This window comes from Ostrea edulis, chromosome 3 (genome assembly GCF_947568905.1).
Source record: "Ostrea edulis chromosome 3, xbOstEdul1.1, whole genome shotgun sequence".
Taxonomy (NCBI): Eukaryota; Metazoa; Mollusca; class Bivalvia; order Ostreida; family Ostreidae; genus Ostrea; species Ostrea edulis.
The window spans coordinates 50,955,351-50,975,541 of record NC_079166.1 but is presented as its reverse complement, the minus strand read 5'-3'; the positions used below and the strand labels follow the sequence as shown (position 1 = coordinate 50,975,541).

The 20,191-nt window shown below is 36.6% G+C and overlaps 1 protein-coding gene across 2 annotated transcripts in view; it reads left to right on the top strand.

Moving 5' to 3' along the window:
- The window catches only part of LOC125674160 (uncharacterized), a 61,284-nt gene that overhangs the window by 13,317 nt on the left and 27,776 nt on the right, over positions 1–20,191 (top strand). Inside the window, exons 4-5 of one of the 2 annotated variants that reach the window (XM_048911248.2) lie at positions 11,682–11,786; positions 11,920–12,048. In XM_048911248.2, coding sequence (XP_048767205.1) covers positions 11,682–11,786; positions 11,920–12,048 — 234 coding nt within the window. Of the gene's footprint in view, positions 1–11,681; positions 11,787–11,907; positions 12,049–20,191 lie in introns of both variants that reach the window. The other variant, XM_056158095.1, reaches the window with a different exon arrangement.

Sequence of the window (20,191 nt, the reverse complement as noted above, 5' to 3'; positions counted from 1 at the left end):
AAGTAAAATATTTTGTATTTGATACTGTTGTTCAAAATGCATGTACATATGTACTCACTCAATACTTCACTGTATAACTAAACATACTTCTGAATCCAAATTATAGTATGAATTTGTTATATTCTTACCATAACCGGCACGTAGTTGTACCCCCCCCCCCCCTTTATTCATAATTGTTTCATTCTTCTCTCTTATTCATAATCTATTTCTTTTTTTACTTCAATCATTTTGTTGATATTTTCACATGCTATATTTATTACATTTTTCATACAATGTAACTGACCAATGGAGACTCTGTTGGAGGCTGTGCCTGCTGCCTAATCCTATTTATGAAATATTTTCTATATAAAATACTGTTCAAATTCAATTCATCTGTAATTCTACTTGCGTATGAACTTGTGCGCATCCTGGCACCAGGCCTTGTGTGTCACCCGTGTTTTGACAGCTGAAAATCAGCGACATTGAATTTCACATTTAGAAAAATAAGTTGTTAAAGATTTTTTTTTTTTAAATTGCAAGGGCGTTGCATCTCCCAAAAGTTTATGTGTTAATTTCTGCTAATTTGGGCGGTCAGTCTGTGCTGTGATCGTTGTCTCTTGTACAGGTATCGCGTGTCTATTGTCATACATGTAGACACTTGAAATTTCTGACATGGGTCATATGTCGGTATTGATGATCCTTTGATTTTTTTTTACACTGTATACACAAAAATATTGAACCATTTTTTAAAAAGTAGCTTTTTGTTTATTTTTATCATTTTTATTGGGTTTTTTTTGTGTTAGTTATCAAGATATCAATCTAAGTAATTATATTCAAATCAAATTTGAATTTTTATACACGATATTAAAATTACTTATGAATATTAAAACTCATAGTGTAGGAATATCAAACATATGAAGATAATGTGTCGTGTAGCGGATTTTTTTAAAAGCGGTCATTGCATGGTAAATGAGCGGTGAACTTATGGCTTAATCAAATTACACTCCCTCCTCGCCACACACAATGTATTCCTTGGTTTTAATTTATATTCTAGGAAAGTTTAATTTTTCAAAATGATATCGAGGCACGCACGAACGAATGCACACACACATGAACACACCGTTTTTGCAACAACAAAATGCAAAGAAGGGATGGGTGGCGATCATTCGTGCTCAGGTATGGCCTAAAATAGCCGTGTTCGAGTTCCTCCGGAACACCCGGGAATTTTCGTATTTAGCCACGCCGGTCACGTGATTTGAACAAAATATTCCACAGGAGTACTTCCGGTTAATGTTGTCTACACTGGTAACAAAATTTGTCTTTGACAAAATATAGATTTTGCGGTATAAATTGTCGCAAATCAGATAAAGGAAAGCTAGGGATATATATTTACTTCGGAAGATGTCAAAGTTTACCTTTTCCCAAACCCGGGAAAAGCGTTCACGCAGAGGAGACGATGGCGTCAATTGTGTAGAAAACCACGAGCAGCCGAAATTCAGTGCGATTATTACATTCCGTGAAAGCTGAACCAACAAAGAAACAACATTGTCTTAGCCAGTTTGCTTATATCAACTTTTAGGAAAACCAAGAGGTTTGTACTGACTCTTAAAAATATAATATAGACTGTGCAACATCTTGTCAATCTTAAGAATAGGTATACCTGTACCCTCATCCACATCTGAGCATTGTATGTATTTTACAACGGTGTTCATGCGACATTAAATAGATGATAAAGCATCATATATTAGAGAATTTCAATTATGAACTCATGGTTCAGGCTCATAAAAATTATGAAGCAATTTCACAAGGGAGTGAGAGAGGGGGGGGGGGGGGGGCATATATAATATCTGCCAATTAAATAAAATACGAAAACACCAGATAATCTATCCCTTAGTACGGATCTATACTAGAATTTGCATAATCATTTATCCAAGCTCCATACCGATGGTTCATTCACTGCAAAATTTTGAATCATATCAAAGAACTTTTATTTATCTTTGCTCCAACTTTTAATACCAATCAAGCACAGGCAATTGCATCGCTTGGGGTCGAATTTACTATCAAAGATTACTCTTTAATAGTAAATTCGAACACAAGTGATGCTTATTGCCTGTACAATCAAGGTACTTTGCATGTACATCAGAAATGTACATTTCCACTCAAACCACTTGTATACAAGAATGGAACCAGCTGAACATGGGCCAGGTTATATATTATGTATTTGCTCTCCTACCCCTTTGATTCAGTACTGTGTAAGGAAATATGCTATTGAATATATATTTAAAACAGGAAATAACAAAGAACAACAATTTTCATTCATATTTTATTCAACATATATATACACAGGTTAATAACAATGGCTGATCTGCATATAATGACTGCTAGTTATTGGCTGGTATGCAGTGAAAGGGAGCTAAAAAGGAGTAAAAAGTTAATTTCAGCCAGGTGAGAATTAATTTCTTCTTTTTTGTGTGTCATACATATCTAATTCTTTTCTTTTGCTGCTTCAAATCTTGCGTATGTGAAAATTTTCATTCTAGTATTTTGGCAATGTTATAGGTAGTGTGGCTGAAATAAACCAGTGTTCAGGAATGTCCAGTAATGGCATGACATCATGAGAGTTTGGCATACAGACATTCACATGATTAATGATGAAACTGAATACCTCAAGTGAAAGGCATGGAAACTTCTCCAGTTCCCATATACCTGAAAAAGAGGAGGGATGCCACAATATTGATAATAGATTTTTGTCAATTTGAGAAATGTTAAAAATACTGTTCACTGCACATACATGTATATTTTTTTTAAAACTTATCTAGAAATATATGAAGTAATTCATATTAAAACTGTAAATGTATGAGTTTTCATGACTTTTATCAATAAAGCTTACCATATTTATTTTACATGTATCTAATTTCCCTTATACATTCATTGTAGTCATATGGGAGCTTGCTTGCATTCAGAGTTCTGACATCAATCTAAAAAATATGCATATTTCATCACAAGAGTCATTTGAGCACTTAACATGTATCATGTATAAACCTAGTTAAACAACTTCAAAATTTACCCAACATGTTTTAAACGAACACAAAAGGTTCTTCCTAATTTCTTTTTTTTTTTCTTGTTTCAATTTAGTTCATAAATATTAAAGTCAATTCACCTTTTTCAAACTTTTGATGCATATGATAGATTTCCTCTGTATTGCTATATCTATCAGGCCCAGCACAATCTCTATATTTAGCTATATAGTTTTATAAAGCTATTTCAAATAGCTTCATTAAGCTAGTTTCGATTAAATTTCTTAAGTGCAATGGCACATAACAATATACATGTACTTTGAACTAACCACAACACTATTCTAGTTATAGATCATATGCCATTTTAAGAATTTGCATAAAAAGAGAATTTCTTTTGTATTGATAACTGTCCACTACCTTGTGTGTGTCGAAGCTTAGATAAGTATATGGTGACTTTACAATGTGGAATCAAATTGCAAATATATTATTCTATTGATTCTCAACAGTGAAGATTGGTTAAATGTTGCTTAACAACTTAATAATCCTAAACATTTGACAATTTTGAATAAAAATTCTTCCTAAGGTACATAGTTTAATAAGCATTTATTGTTTACAGTGTGTTTTGAGTACAAGGATGAAATATTTTCCCTTAGAAATTCAATTCTTATGCTTTAGAAATATATTTGACAGAAGATTTGAAATAGTTATACATGTATCAAGCTATTTCAATTAGCTTTATATAGCTATTTCAATTAGATTTAAAAAGCTATAGCTTGATTAAGCAAACATACATGGCTGATTATACTAGAGATTGTGCTGGACCAGTCTATGAGCACATAATTGAAATGATATTGCTAAAAGGAATAATATTACCTTAATCATGATCAGATATATATTTTGTTCAATGTTATAAATATGAGCAGTAATCACAAATACCTGCTGGATTGTGAAAAGTCAATAAAATGACTACAATAATCAATAGTCATACTAAAAATTCGTCCAAAAACATGAGTATATCATTAGAAATCAAACTCCAAAGACTTAATTGTGACACAAGTATTAGTTGATAAATAATTATTTTCAAATTAGACAGCATATTGACTATACTCAAGTTGATAATTTTATCCTCACTCACATATGGCTATACCATTGCACTTAGAAACCCAGCCTAATTCAATCTAAACTAGCTTTAAATAATAAAGCTATTTCAAATACTTATGTTATAGCTAATATATTACTCTTCACTGTGTATTGTCATTATTTAAGTCTTATATCAATAATTATATATGTTACATGTTTATGCACATCTTGGCCCTGATTTGGTAACGTAAATTCTATTTCACATAGGCCCTAGACTGTACTGGACCTAATGTCTGCTTTATGAAGCAGTGCACATTGTGTTTTGTTTCATCATATATAAAATGTCGTCATAATTTTCATTTTACCTGTTTGACAGGTTTCACTGAGTCTAATACGTTATTTTTCTTTCCACCTCCGGTTACTAGACAGCTGGGCCTTGTGTGAGTTACACATTGCATCATCTTCTGTTCTTGACGAAGTCTTTCGTTGTATTTCGTAGATCAATAGTAGCTTATCAAACGCTCATAAACAAATATGTACCGCATACACCCCCAAACTATTACATGCGTATTTCAATTTCATGATGATCGACAAAATTAAGGCTATCTGTACCCTACTAGGTCTAATACACGAAGTGTCGACTGTTGGTAGACAAAGGTAAACAATGATAAACCGGAAGTAACCCTGTGGAACATTTTTGAAGCGGCGTGACTAAACACAGAATAAACACTGTGTTCCGGAGGAACTCGAAACACGGCTATTGACGACCATTCGTGTCCACCCTCACGGCACATTCGGTCGCTTGGCGACGATATGTGCAACATGTTTGGTTGCCGGTGACCAAACATGTGGCACGAATGGTCGTGGGTGACCAAACTGTAGTGTATGATTAATCACAATTTCATCATATTCTAAGAAAGATAACTCTTGATAATTGTTATATTGATTACCTCCCTTGGAATTGACCGGAAGTTTAGAATTTAATAAATGGCTGAATGATTACATGTGTGTTGATCACGCTGCCGAGTCATTGCTTAAATCCGATGTTTATCATTCCCTGGAACACTACATCTGGCGTCGAGGATAAACGAAATGGCAGAGGCTAAACCTGTTCTGACCGAGGTCAGTAATATCCATAAGTTTGACCCGCATGGCGATGTGAATTCGGTGGGAATTCGTTGGACACGATAGACCAGTTCATCCGAGCTCTTTGCAAGTGGAAAGGATGTTCAGGATATTTTCTACACGCTGGAAGTTCCCGAACCTGGTGAGGGAGAAAACGTGTATGGCGTGGCGTTAGCGACATTGAATAAACACTTTACTCCACAGGTAAATCAGACATTTGAAAGATCACAATTTCGTGCTATGGCACAAATGGCGACAGAAACTGTTGAACAATTTGTTACTAGACTGAGACAAGAAGCTGTTTATTGTAATTTTATGGATATTGATGAAAGTATACGTGATCAAGTGATAGAGAAGTGTTATTCGCAACGTCTGAGAAGGAAACTTTTAGAGAAAAACAATGTGACACTGAAACAACTGAGAGAAATAGCACAAAGTTTGGAAGCAGCTGAGAACAGGGCAGTAACTATGGAACACAGACCAGAGCAAGAAACAGTTAACAAAGTGAGTAGATACAAACATAAATATGAATCTAAACAACAGGATAAAGATGACAAAAAGTGTTTCGCATGTGGGAAATACATGTACATGTAGTCACATTCGCACAGACCCAAAAATGTCCAGTCCGAGGACAGAAGTGTCGGAAATGTCACATGGAAGGACATTATGAAACATGTTGCAAGACTAAATTTAAAAAAAAAAAGGACACAAAAACAAGAGGACAGCAGTACAAAGCATTGAAACGTCAGATTTAGAAAGTGGTGGTGAGGAGAGAACTTATGTGTTTACTATTTAGAACCGGTATTGTGCGAAGAATGACTTTGGTGTCAGTATTGGTGGTATTAATACAGCAGTGATCATTGACTTTGGAGCCTCAGTGAATGTTATTGACAGACACCTATGGGACAAAAAGTGAAATGTCACAGTCAGTCGAAAGCATCCTCAAAGAAACTGTATCCTTATGGTAGTAACAAACTCTTGACCGTTGCAGGGAGTTTTGCTGCTGATGTGAGTACTGGAAACTTGTGTTTCGACTGGATTCTTTGTTGTTGAAGAAAGTGGACAAGCTCTCCTAGGCTATGATACTTCTACCCATCTTGGTGTGCTACAGATTTAAGAGACAGGTACTACTGCACCATTGCACACTGTGAATAGTATGGGCATTAAAACAGAGATACTGAGAAAATTTCCAAAAGTGTTCAAGGGGCCTGGCAAACTGAAAGACTGCCAACTTAAAATTCCAATTGATGAATCAGTACGCCCTGTCTGTCAGACTGTACGTAGGGTACCTTATCAATTGCGCAGCAAGTTATACTTGAAACTGGATGAAATTTAAAAAATGGACGTTATCGAAAGAGTCAAAGGACCAAGTCAGTGGGTATCACCTACTGTGGTTGTATCCAAGAAGAATTCAGATATTCGTACATGTGTTGATATGCGTCGAGCTAATGAGGCAGTCATCCGTGAGAGATATCAAATTCCTACTGTAGATGAAATCTTACAGGACTTGAATCAGAGCAAATTTACAGCAAACTGGAAAGTTGGCCTATCACCAGTTAGAGCTTACTTTAGACTCTAGTGAAACTTCTACCTTTATGACACCTAGAGGACCTTATCGATACAAACCTTTGTTATTTGAAGTGATCTGCACTCCTGAGATGCATAACATAATCATCCAACAGACATTAGGAGACTTACCTGGTGTGAACGCAATATATAGTGATGTTGTCGTTCATGGATCCACAGAACAGGAACATCGACATAACCTAGAATTTAAAATACTCAGGAATGACTTTGAACATTGAGAAGTGTCAGTTCAATATGGAGAAGATTGATTTCATGAGTTTCCAGAACATGGTATCGGAATTGCGGACAGCATAGTTCAAACTATTAGGAGTGCCAGAACACCGCAATCCGTATCTGAAGTGCGCAGTTTCTGGGGACTAGTCAATTTCGCAGGCAGATTCATACAAAACCTGTCAACCATAGCAGAACCCTTAAACAGACTGACGTAAAGACAAGTTATTTTGTTGGGGACAAGAACAAAATGAAGCATTTGACAAACTGAACGACTGTTGTGTCAACTTTAGCCTAATTTGATGTCAATGCCAAAACACAAGTTATTGTAGATGCGAGTCCAGTAGGACTAGGCTATGTTTTAGTCCAAGAACAACAAAGGAAACCTAAGATAATCTCCTATGGAAGTAGATTCTTAACTGAAGTTGAACGCAGATATGCACAAACAGAGAAAGAGTCACTCAGCTTAGTGTGGGCATGTGAACGTTTTCACATATACTTAATGGGGAATACTTTTGAATTGTTAACAGACCATAAGCCACTTGAGTTCATTTTCTCGCTGAAGTCGAAACAATGTACACGTGCAGAAAGATGGGTGTTAAGGATGCAGAACTACAGTTATACAGTTCGTCATATTCCGGGTAAATCAAACATTGCTGATTCGTTGTCTGGGATGTTGTCAACAAATGCATCAAGCCTGAAGACAAATGACACAGAAGAATACTTACGATTCGTGGTTGAAGAAGCTGTTCCAACTGCAATGACCATCTCTGAGCTCGAGAGAGCATCATTAGAGGACGAAGATCTCAAGAACTTGAGAGATTGCTTGATATCAGGGAAATGGTATCAATTACAGAGCAAAGACTATTTGACAGTAAAATCAGAATTGTGTGCTGTTGTTCAGCTGATACTTTGAGGGACAAGGATTGTCATACCTAAGTCATTACGTGATAAAGTTCTACCATTGGGTCATGAGGGACACCTTGGAACTGTTATCATGAAGCAGTGATTGCGATCGAAGATGTGGTGGCCTAAAATGGAAAAGACATTGATTTAGCAGCTGATTTCCTAGGACCGTCCAGAGATTATATTCTTACTATAGTTGATTATTATTCCAGATGGATTGATTTGGCTGTTATGAAATCTACAATGGCAGAGAAAATGGTGGAGGTCTTGACAGATTTTCAGTACACATGGGTTACATGTACCTGTTTCTATAACAATAGACAATGGACCACAATTTGTTTGTGAATACTTCAAAACATATTGTGAAACTAATGGAATCATCCATAGGACGACCCCATTGTGGCCACAGGCCAATGGAGAAATTGAATGTTAAAACAGATCAATATTGAAGATTGCACAAGCAGAAAAGAAAGACTGGAAATCCGAACTTCTGACTTATTTATTGATGTATCGTTCATCACCACATACCTGATCAGGATATAGGGTTATAACGATCTAGTTTGCCAATACAACCTACCATTGGGTCAAATGCTGTCTGACGTGTTTCACACCGATTGTTAGACCGTTCTTGGCACACTGATTTTGACTGCGGATAGCTCCGTTTACCTGATCAGAATATAGGGCTCACGGCGGGTGTGACTGGTCGACAGGGGATGCTTACTCCTCCTATGCACCTGATCCCACCTCTGGTGTGTCCAGGGGTCCGTGTTTGCCCAACTATCTATTTTGTATTGCTTATAGAAGTAATGAGATTGATCACTGCATATCAATCAGGTAAACGGAGTTATCTGTAGTCAAAATCAGAGTGCCAAGAACGGCCTAACAATCGGAATGAAACATGTCAAACATCACTTGACCCAATGATAGGTTGTATTGAAAAACTGGATCGTTACAACGACCATAGAACTTGCGAAATGCTGACTTCAATTGAGACTGTTGAAACCCCTGTACCATCAACTTATTGGTTAAATCCGATGTTTATCATTCCCTGGAACACTACATCTTCCCGGGCGACTGAACATGCCGAGGCGACCAAACGTACCGCAACACAGCCTTGTGCATTTTCCTTAAATCTAACGTCAAAGTAGACGAAATGTATTGTAACGTCACAATAAGTCCCAGTCATTCTACTTACAGTTCGTAAGGCATAAAATATGCGGGTCTTTGATACACAGTTAAATCGCCTGGTTTTGGTTGATCCAAACCAAGCAAGTAAATAAGCATTCAAGGGGAATGGAAATACAAAAACTGTGTATCATATCACTGTATTTCGTTGTTTTTACTTTCTAATATGTTGGCGGCGCGGTGTTACCGTTAGGGCGATCTCAGCTACATACATTAATGTATAATGAGCGGACTCCAATTTCAAATGCATTTTTGTAGTCTTGCTTTGTTTTGGTATAATAAACAATTTATTGCATGAATGTTCGGGAGATATGAAGATTTGTTCACCCAAGAAAAATCATATTCCCCTCGGGCAATATAAATTTTCTTGGGTGAATAAATCTTCATATCTTCCTCATTATCATGCAATAAATGTATAATATAACCCTCGATATAGTTTAGTAATCATACTACTTTCAATGACCCATAAAAAGCCATTCTAGGCAACAAAACCATCAGGATCATGGGATCCTCAATTCCATATTGGACAGGCGAGAATGCGAGTCAACATGGAGGTAGAAATCTTGAGTCTTCCAGCAACAGTCCAGTTGCGCGCCAAGTGTGGAATGAAGTGGCATGACCTTGATCCCCACATTCTCAATCTCCCTAAATCATTCCCACCTCTAGATATCCTGGTGATTCACCTAGGATCAAATGATATGAGTATGATTTAGAGAACGAAAACGTGCTCAAAAAAAGTTTTATAACCCCCAGGCCAGGTCTCAGAAGAGCTAAACAGCAATATTCTGGGGCAGGAAATTCAATTCACGTTTCTCAGATAAAACGCGCTTATGCCCCAAACCAAACTTGGCTGGTCCAATATTTTCCAAGACTTTTTTTGCACGGTGTGCCCCTGGCTAGAAATAAGAAAATTGATCAGAAGCGAAAAAAAATTCAACCGCAGAGTGACCGCTGCCATTGCAGAGGCAGGGGGATCTATCATTAGCCATCCCCATATCTCAATACATAATCACGATTTGTTTAGTGGGTACGATGGAACCCACTTGTCTAATTCTGGAAATGCCATTTTCGCACAGAATCTAACCCAAACCCTAATCAAGTTAATATAACTCGCTTCATCTAGGAGGGGTTGTATGGTTTGTAAAATCTGTACCAGGTCATTAAGTTAATCTAAGTGTTAGCCCGCTTCGTGGGGGGGGGGGGGGGTATTGATCTGTAAAATGTGTACTAAGTCATTAAGTTTATATAAGCCTTAATTCGCTTCGTTGGGGGGGGGGGGGTGTGTTTGCTTGATGAAATCCGTACTAGGTTATCAGTTAATATAAGCCTAACTCGCTCCATGGGGGGATTTTCTTTTGTGAAATGTGTACTCAGGTCATGGTGAGCCCATCATACATGTATCGATGGCTGTTGGCGGACCAGGGGATATAAAGGAATATTTGGATCTCATCTGGACTGTTGTTCCTCCCCCATCTGTTTTTTTTTTTTACGACGGAGAGTTGTCAGTGTGCGAAGTTGATCGTCAATCTAAGTCAGTAAATTTGTCTACGGCACAAAGTAAAATATGGATTGTAAATCACTAGCCTCAGCACGGCTTAGTTTCTCTTTCTACCTCTTTTAAACGGAGGAAGACTGTGCCTGGAGTGTCTCGTGTGGTATATGGAAGTAACGGCACTATTACCCAGCAGCAATGCCCTGGAAGAACAGGGACATCAGATAGGTCCAAAATCATTCCAGTCCTTATGTCATTCACGCATTTGGACTGTGTACAATGGGGCCACCGGTTTGCCCGTTTTACAGTTTTATGTCGGTATCCTGTTATCTCCCCTGGTTCGGATTCACAATGCGGTCATACCATCCACTCTCCGAATTAGACACTCAGACTGTTGTGTGTGCTTGTTATGACATTGTATGAAATGTGATGCGTCAGCTGACTTGTTACAACTGTAGTATGTATCTTGTATCTGGGACTTGTTTGCTAATGTCATCCACAGTGACAATCTCAATAAATGTGTGTGCACCATATACATTTTGTGTTTTTAAACCCATCTTGGAACAATTCAGGAAACTAGTGGTTATTTGAGCCTTATAAAACATAGGAGGGGCAAGCCAGTATCTGTTCAATTAATAAAATGTAAGCATGAAAATTATTGTTCGTTTTATTCCCATAACTTGCACTTTAATCGACCAGCATGTAATTTGATGAAATGGAGGCTAACTACTGCTGAAAATATAGTGTAATCCCACTCTGATGGTGATCTACCACTATTATAGCGGAATGTACGCCCCTCCCCAACCTGTTAAGGTCCAGATGAAATTCAAGGATGATTCTTAGTTCTAATTTTAAAGCTGCAAATACTTCATATATATCTATTTGGCCTATAATTATATCAGTACCGCTCTAATTTACAATTCAATATTTGCACGTTTCAAAATTTAAAACATCTGTTTTAAAACCCATTTTTATTTCAACTTAGAATATTAAGTTTCTGTTAGAAATACATGCCCATGATCCATGCATTGCAGTCCATTTCTTAAAGTACAGCAACTTGTTATATATCATTATTGTATAATGTTATGATTCAAATTCAGGAAAGATTACATTTTGATGAGAACTTAAGGACAGTTAACATCGGGGACGGCGAAGCCTTCATGTTGCTTGTGGGAATGTTCATCACAAGAGGTCTGATAACCACGGTAATCCGCGATATATTACATAAATTATAGTTCAATGTGTAGTTATATAGTTGATAATTTCCAGGCATTGCAATTCTCCTTGCTATGCCATCACCAAGACCTGAAGTGCTCATTTTTTCAGATTCTCCTAAAGCCTGTGGACTATCGAGTGTTAACTTTGGAAAAATTTACTGGCCTGGCAGAGAGCAACTTTCGAGTGCTGGCCACGGTTCTCCTTTACATTGTAAGACAAGTCACAGTGATCCGCGGAAAAACCAACATGGCAAGTTTAGTTCAAAGCATTTTATGTTGATAAGTGTTCTTGATTTATTTTCATAATTCTAAATTATGTGGAAACACATTTTGTTAACTTTAAAATGACTTTAATTGACAAATAATTATCTTTTTTGGGGGGATATTGAATGACGCATTCTTTTTCATGAATAATAGTATGTCATATATACGATGAAATATGGAAGAATGTTTTATTGTTTCTTTTAATAGCCTGAGTCAATTAGATGACATATTCAATTGCGATCACTCTTTCCCAGTCGTCGTCCTTGTGCCCGGACATTTTCAGCTTAAATCTGACATGAATTCATAAATACGTACACATATCTCATTTTACCCGCCATATTTCTTTCAGACAGCCAATGCTACTCTACCCGTATATATACCCCAAATCTTATTGATTTTCTAGCTGGACTCTCCTATAGCAATGTATAGGAAATGAGAAATAAATAAAATCATGTTTTAAAGCATCATGCATTGAAATTGAATCAATGCAGATTTGTTTCTCGTACATGTATATTGGTGAAGCATTCTGAAAGTTTAGATGATTTATATGAAAATGCTAAAAAGGCTTTTCTATATCATTAAGGTCTTCCATCTTCAACGGAAGACCATCTTCAACGGAAGACCTTGTTATTTTTTTGGTTTCTTTTTCTATATTATTAAGGTCGTTTTCAACGACAGAAGTGTATCTATGCTCATGTTAAGAATTTCATCGATATTGGTCGAGGGACCTCGATGCTTGCCAGGGTCCGAAAATTGAGTTTAAAAAAGCGCCCGATTTTTTCGCACGATTTGAATTATAACTCTTTACTCGTACCGGTAAATATTTTGTGAAGACATAACAAAACTTGTACAGTTTATTGAGATAGTTCGATCAATATCAAGAAATATGCCTGTGAGCCTCATGGCTCGCCTGAACAATTGATTTTGTGTCGCAATCAATGACTTTTTTTCTCAAGAAACTTTTGATAAAACATGTACAACAAAAGTTGCCCAGTTTTGCAAGATCTTTCATACGATATCAAAAAGTAGGCTCGAGGGCGCAATGGCTCGCCTGCACAGTTTAATTTGTGTCACAATTAATAACATTAATAACTTTTTAGTTAGCAATTGGTTTTCATCCGTCGTCGTCCGTCGGGCGTTAACAATTGAACATCGTTAACTTCTTCTTGATAACTACCAGTCCAATTCTTTTCAAATCTGGTATGAAACATAGTTGGAACAAGGGGGACATAAATTGTAAATTTCAGGATTCCTGCACCCCTGAGACCTTAGGGGTGAGGCAAAAACTGCCCAAAATTGACCAATTTTAAAAAATCTTCTTCTCTAGAACGCCACACGTGTAAGAAAAACTAGATGCATAGTGATGTAGAGCAGGAAGGCCTCTACCAAATTTGTAAAATTTTCATGATCCCCGGGGTAGGGGTTCTGACCCCAGGGTGGGGCCAAACTTGGTATATAGTGTTTATGTGTAAAACACTTAAATAACATCTTTTTTGCTATTGATGCTAAATTGAAAGTAAATAGATATTTCGAAAAAGCAGGTAATCCTTTACCAAAATTGTAAATTTGATGGTCCCAGGGGTAGGCGTTTTGGTATCGGAGTGGGGCCATAATGGTCAGTTATCAAATGTGTAAACAATAGATATAGCGGGGCCAAACTTGTTATATAGTGTTTATGTGTAAAACACTTGAATAACATCTTCTTTAGTGCTATTTATACTAAATTGAAACTAAATGGATAGAGCAGGTAGTCTTACCAAAATTGTAAATTTGATTATCCCCAGAGTAAGGGTTCTGACCCCAGGGTAGGGCCAAAATTAGTATATAGTATTTATGTGTAAGTTTGCTGATACTGTATAAAATCTAAATGCATACTTGCAGATGTTTTAATGTTAATATACCTATTCTATAAAGCCTTTCATCAGTGTATGCACTTTTGAGGGCATTGAAGTTTTAAGAACACATCTTGTTTTATACTGTTGCTGAACATTAGAATTCAGAACAGGAAATTTTTTCTAGATTTCATAGCCCATGGAAGTAGTGATACTTTTGCACAGTTTTTAGGTGACCGATAAGGCCTGTGGGCCTCTTGTTTCTTGAGAAATGTTGACAAGACATATAGAACAAAAGTTGTTTAGTTTTGCAAGCTCCAGCTAATGATTTCAAGACATAGGCCTGCGGGTCTCATAGCTCGCCTGAAAAGCCAGATTAGTGTCGCAATATTTAATTTTTTGTCGAGGAACTTTTGATAAGATAAGTTGAACAAAAGTTGTTTAGTTTTGCAAGAACTTTCGAACCATATCAATAATATAACCCTAGGCCTCATAGCTTGCCTGAACAGGCGGATAAGTGTTGCAATCAATAACTTGTATCTCGAGAAACTTATGATATTGAATATTGATTAGAAGGTGTTCACCTCAGCAAGATCTATGTAATAATATAACGAAACAGGCCCGCTGGCCTCCTGGCTCGCTTGAACAGTCGAATAAGAAAATAGATAAATCATATCTCTTGCATGTTCATCACTCTATTTTTAAGAATTTAGGTGCTTATTCCTTTCATGTATAGTTGATCTTCACTAATTGAATTATCCCAATCAAGATCTTATCTCATCAGAAATCGGACGGAAGACCTACTCGTTACTCGCAATGAGATCGTGTCTAGTTATTATCATTTTTTTCTTACTCGATTACTCAAACATGCGTGGACGGATTTTCATGAAATTTTCAGGGATGGTAGATATTGATGATGCTTAGAGAAAACTTCAGTTTGTGTTGATGACGTCACTTTCGGTCCGAGATATCGCCAATTTTCGATTGTTCAGAGGGCCTCGTTGTTCAGTTTCGCAAGCTCTAGCTAATGATTTCAAGACATTTGCCTGCGGGTCTCATGGCTCGCCTGAAAAGTCAGATTAGTGTCGCAATCTATATTTTTTTCTTGAGGAACTTTTAATAAGACATGTAGAACAAAAGTTGTTAAGTTTTGCAAGAACTTTCGAACAATATCAAGAAAATGACCTCCGAAAAAGTTTCCGGAAGTCGACATGAGAGTGAAGGCTGTGTAATTTTCGGCTCCATAATTAAGTGGAATTAACGGCACCAAAATACGTTTTTCTGACCAAAAATCATTTATTATTTACATCTAGTGATAATTCGGGAGAAAGGACAAAATGTGTTTTTATATTTTACCGTGAACCAGGTGAATATTACTCAGGAAGTTACAACCTGTCACGCTTACTACAAGACTTGGCGTACTGCAATTTCTGAAGACAGTATTTTGACAATATTTTGATAGCTACAAAACTATTGAAATCGAATGAGTAATATTCTAAAAATGACAGAATCTGAGCGATATCCCACTACGAGAAACGCCTCGGCAACTTTGTCACAACCCCCGAATATAAAAACACCTAATACTGCTCAAAAATTGCATGAAGTAAGTAACTCTCCTACAACTCCAACAAGGGCAATTCATAGTGATTGTTCAATACAAACCCATTTAACAGAAATTCAGAACGAGTTGAAATGTAGGATTAGATCGGAAGAATTAAAAGGATTAGTAAGAGACATTGTTACAGAGCTGTTTGATAAACATCAAGAAAAAATAGAGAAAAAATTAAACGAAAAACTTTCGAAAGTGAAACATGAAAATCAATCTCTTTAAACCTATATTGATAGTCTGTAAAGAAATGAGTGATGCGCTTAATGAATTATACAAGAGCGTAGAATCAAATGAAAATATGGGCAAACGGACAGTGGCAATGGGAAATCGTAACGAACAATATTCTCGGAAGTTCAACATCAAGTGCTACGGCCTACCTGAGAAAAAAGAAGAGAACGTTATGGAAACTGTTAATGAAGCCTTGCGTCAGAAAACGGATGTACTAATTGACCCCACAGAAGTATTTGCCATACATAAAATACCTGGCCAAAAGAACCAACCCCAACCAATTCTGGTGAAAACGAAAAGTGCGGATCGAAAAGTAAAAATGCAAAAAGGATGGCGGATGGTGGACGATGTTACTGAGAGAATAAAATTCGATATTTTTGATGACATTAACGAAAAAATCTGGAGAAGATAAGTCTACGTGGACTTGATTCTATAGTGTTGTGTTGCGATATCCATGAACTTCCGGTGATGTTTTCGTGGACAAGTGAGGCAAACAACAAAGACTTATATAGGCCTACCTGTGATTGCTATTTATAGAGGGCTAAGCCCTCTCACGGCCCTTTGGAGCTCTCCTTATAGGTAACACGTATATACATGTTCAAAAAGAAAATATAGAAAACTAATGAAAAACTAAACCATACCTATGGAACTTGAAAATTTTGGTCCCAATGGCGTCGATTCGAATACTAGCGCGTGGACATGTATTTCTCCATTTTGAATCTCGTGTACCCAAGTTCACGTCGTTCTGAGATGTTACATAAAATCCGTAAAAGCATGAAAATCTTTTTTTCTTACTCATATATAATCACTCCTCGATTAACGTGATTGTGCCATGTCTCCCATGTTTGTATATTTGCTAGACACCGACGCTGAATATGACGTCACAATGTACCGTTTACATCAGTTGCATAGAGTTTCCCCCACGTTCAATGAATAGGCGGATAAAAAATGTCTAAATTTAGAATACTTTGATTGAGCTGTCTTCACAAATTAGGTGCTAATATTTCGGGATATTTTTTGTCCTGTTATGGATCTAGATACTAATGCCAATATTTTTTTGCTTCGCCCTCAAACACGGTCACGCCGTAAGACATAAAATGTTTACGGTGTGACCGTTGAGACGAGCGAAGACGACAACACAACTTGAGCCAATTTATTTAACGCGGTTGATGTAAACAGTGGATTGTGACGTCACCATTAACTGCGATTGTTTTTCTTTCAAATCAAACAATTATCCACAACAAAACGTACCAAGGTATGGGAAAACTTGTCTGGAATTTAAAATCATTTGTGGTACTTTCCAAACTATTTATTCGTTTTATCTAAGGGGTTGTCAATGAGGTATACTGCAGTGACGGCAACATTTTTTCCGGAAGCATCATGGGTAGTCCCCATCATTTTTCATCTTATGAAGTAGTCTCTTGCAACCAGACGCTCTGCTTTCTCCGTAATTCTCCTACTCTCTGCTCGTCGGAGATTTGCGGAGACAGCCGAGTGTCTGGTTGAATGAGACTACTTATGAAGCAATCGTAACTTCTCGGCTATTTCCGTAACCGCAAATGAACCTCGTATGTGATTCGACGCCATCAGAGTATGTTGCCATGTGCACACAACTGCAACTATGACATCACAGTCGTACGTTACAATATGAAACGCGAGCCTTCAAATGCATCCAAATTATCATACATATTTAAGGAATTCTAATACTATCAATTTCCACTTATATGGTTATTTATTATATACTTTCAATTTCATCTCTTCTTTTTTCTTTAAAAGTTTGCGGGCACATGCCCGGAAACATTCCGGCCCGCAAACATTACGTCACAATCAATACACAAGCAAATTACTACGCCGTTAATTTTCAAATTTTTCTTGTTTTTCATCTCGCAAGCTGGGTCTGTCTAAGCGCCAAAAAACTCGGTCGTCATAGTCTATAACATAAAAGTATTAGAGTGAATAAGACGTTAATGATACCAAAACTGAATCTGTGGTGAAAATCTGAATAACACATTATACAGGGATTCGCTTCTGGCCTTCTAACCTCATCCTTAGGCTCGCTTCCGGCGAAGAAATGCATCGATTTGATGCAATTCTTGCGCCGATGCACGTCCGAGTCTTCTTACCGGTGTAGCGGTGATCATTCTCGCTGGTGATCAGGGTCGCTCTAAATATAGCGGTAGCCCTGCTGTTCGACGCTCGCATAATTCGACCCATAGGTAATTGTAAACATTTTATATGGTTATAATCAGCAATTCTTTTGAAGTATGGTGATGAAAAAAAAAAAAAAAGACAATAAAACAATTTGTATTATTGAATTATTTTGTTTTAAAAAACCAGAAAATGCTTTGGTTTTTAATTCTACATCTGAAATTGTGATCGGCATATGAACTTCATTTATGTACATATTCTAAGAAGACTTGCATTTTAACTAATCTATTAAGTTATATAACTAGTGCAGCTCCTTTAGAAAAAAAAATCAACAGAAACTTACTAATACTCATTCATTTTACATGCAAGAATCATTGAGATCGGCATCCCACCAATGTCGTCCTGTACTCGAGTCTCGACTGATTTATTCCATTATGATTATGATAACAATACCTTGAAAGTAAGATAGTGGTTTAAAAAGAAAAAGTAAATATTATTGTTTATATTGTCGATGATTTAATTGCTAGTATGAATAAATGCGAATCATGATCACACTGTACCAGTCTAATTCTAAACAAAGTTGTGACTCGAATTTCCTCTATTGTGTTTTTTGATATTGAAAAGCAATTACCTTTTTCATATCAACTATGTCAATGAAGTATTTTTATATAGGTGTTGAAATGCGTAGGTATTTAGTTTTAATTTTTTGAGCAATTGGGCCTAGTTATGAATTTAAAGCAGATTTTCGACATAGTTTGTGGTCAGAATAATCGATGCCCCATGACTAATTTTCATTTGTAATTAAATGAGCACAAAGCACAACTAGCCAATCCAATGAACTTATCATAGTTATTTAACACTAACCTGACTAAGAAGATAGGTGCCTGTTTTTGACCGACTCATGTTTACATTTCTAGGTAAACATCATATCTATAGATATATCTAGTGTTTTTCAATGATAATATCAGACATTCAGTATTCGAAAATGTGGATAATTTATGATGAATTAGTGTTAAGAATGGAGATGTGGAGTTCATACTCCATTAAAGTAATTTACTTCACGTAGTTCAAAACACGTGAAATTAGTTTAAATTCATTTCTTTGAAAACATGCTAGAAAAAAGGTATACTAATGCAATAATCAGTTATATTTGGAATGAACAATATGAATTATTTACCCTGTGAAAAACGAATAGAAAACATCCTATATATTGGACATTCTCAAGCTTACATTAAAAATGTGCATAATCATTTGCATGAAATTTCTATATGGTAGAGCCCTGATATTTAGAGATCAAAGGGCAAGTATTATGACATCATTTACTGATCCTTTTAATTCTTTCTGCATTGAATTTGTCAATTATCCAAAACATCCCAATTTCCCTCATTGTGATACATTTTAATCTGTGATCCATTTCAATCAGTCTGTTGAGTTTTTGTTGAATTTGAATTATATTTTTTTCGAAGAAATCTTTAGAGTAGCATAATTTCATGTGAATTTGCAATTCTTGAGCTACGTCTGTTCTATTATAACATCAGGTTGCACTCAAATACAGTGGCAGATCTATACCTTACTGTGGGGTTGGGGGGGGACCCATTTAAAAAGAATGATTTAAAATGGTGCATTTTAATGCATTTTAGACTGAAATTCTTGTTCTTTCTTCCCTTCATTTGTAGTCACCACATCTTTTATATGTTTGGGTGTGGTAAAACAAAAAAGAACCCCCCCCCCCCCCCACTAAAATATGCTGGTGTCAGTGTATTTTTCTGAATTATAGTAACAGAAAAGTAGTGTTCGAAATTGGTTTAAAACTTAGTACAGACTGGGATGAACTCCGACTGAAAATCCTAAAAAAAAAAAAAAAAAAGAAAGAATGCTTGAGATGATTTCTCAACCTGCAAAGAAAAGGGTGAATTGTCAATGAGGATGGTTGGCTGTGTTGGCAATTCATCAATGGCTAGCCGAAGGTCCGAGTTTGGCAAATCCCTGTGTAAAGAAATTAATTGATTAGTATGCAGGGTATGGCCTTGAAACATAACACGGTTGACATCAACTGCAGACCAAGGGCAAATATTTGTTACTGAGGCATACAATACAGATGTGTATGCCATTGAACTGCACTGTGACCCAGCAGCTGAATCAGCTGACAAAATATGAAACGATCATTCTGAAGTGCGACTCCAGTCACCGACGCTCATAATTAATTCAAAACAATTATTTTCCCCATTTTATTTCTCCCGAATGCTGAAACTACACTTAGATTATCTAGTTCAAATCAAACCGCCACCTATTTGCACCTTTCACAACTTTAC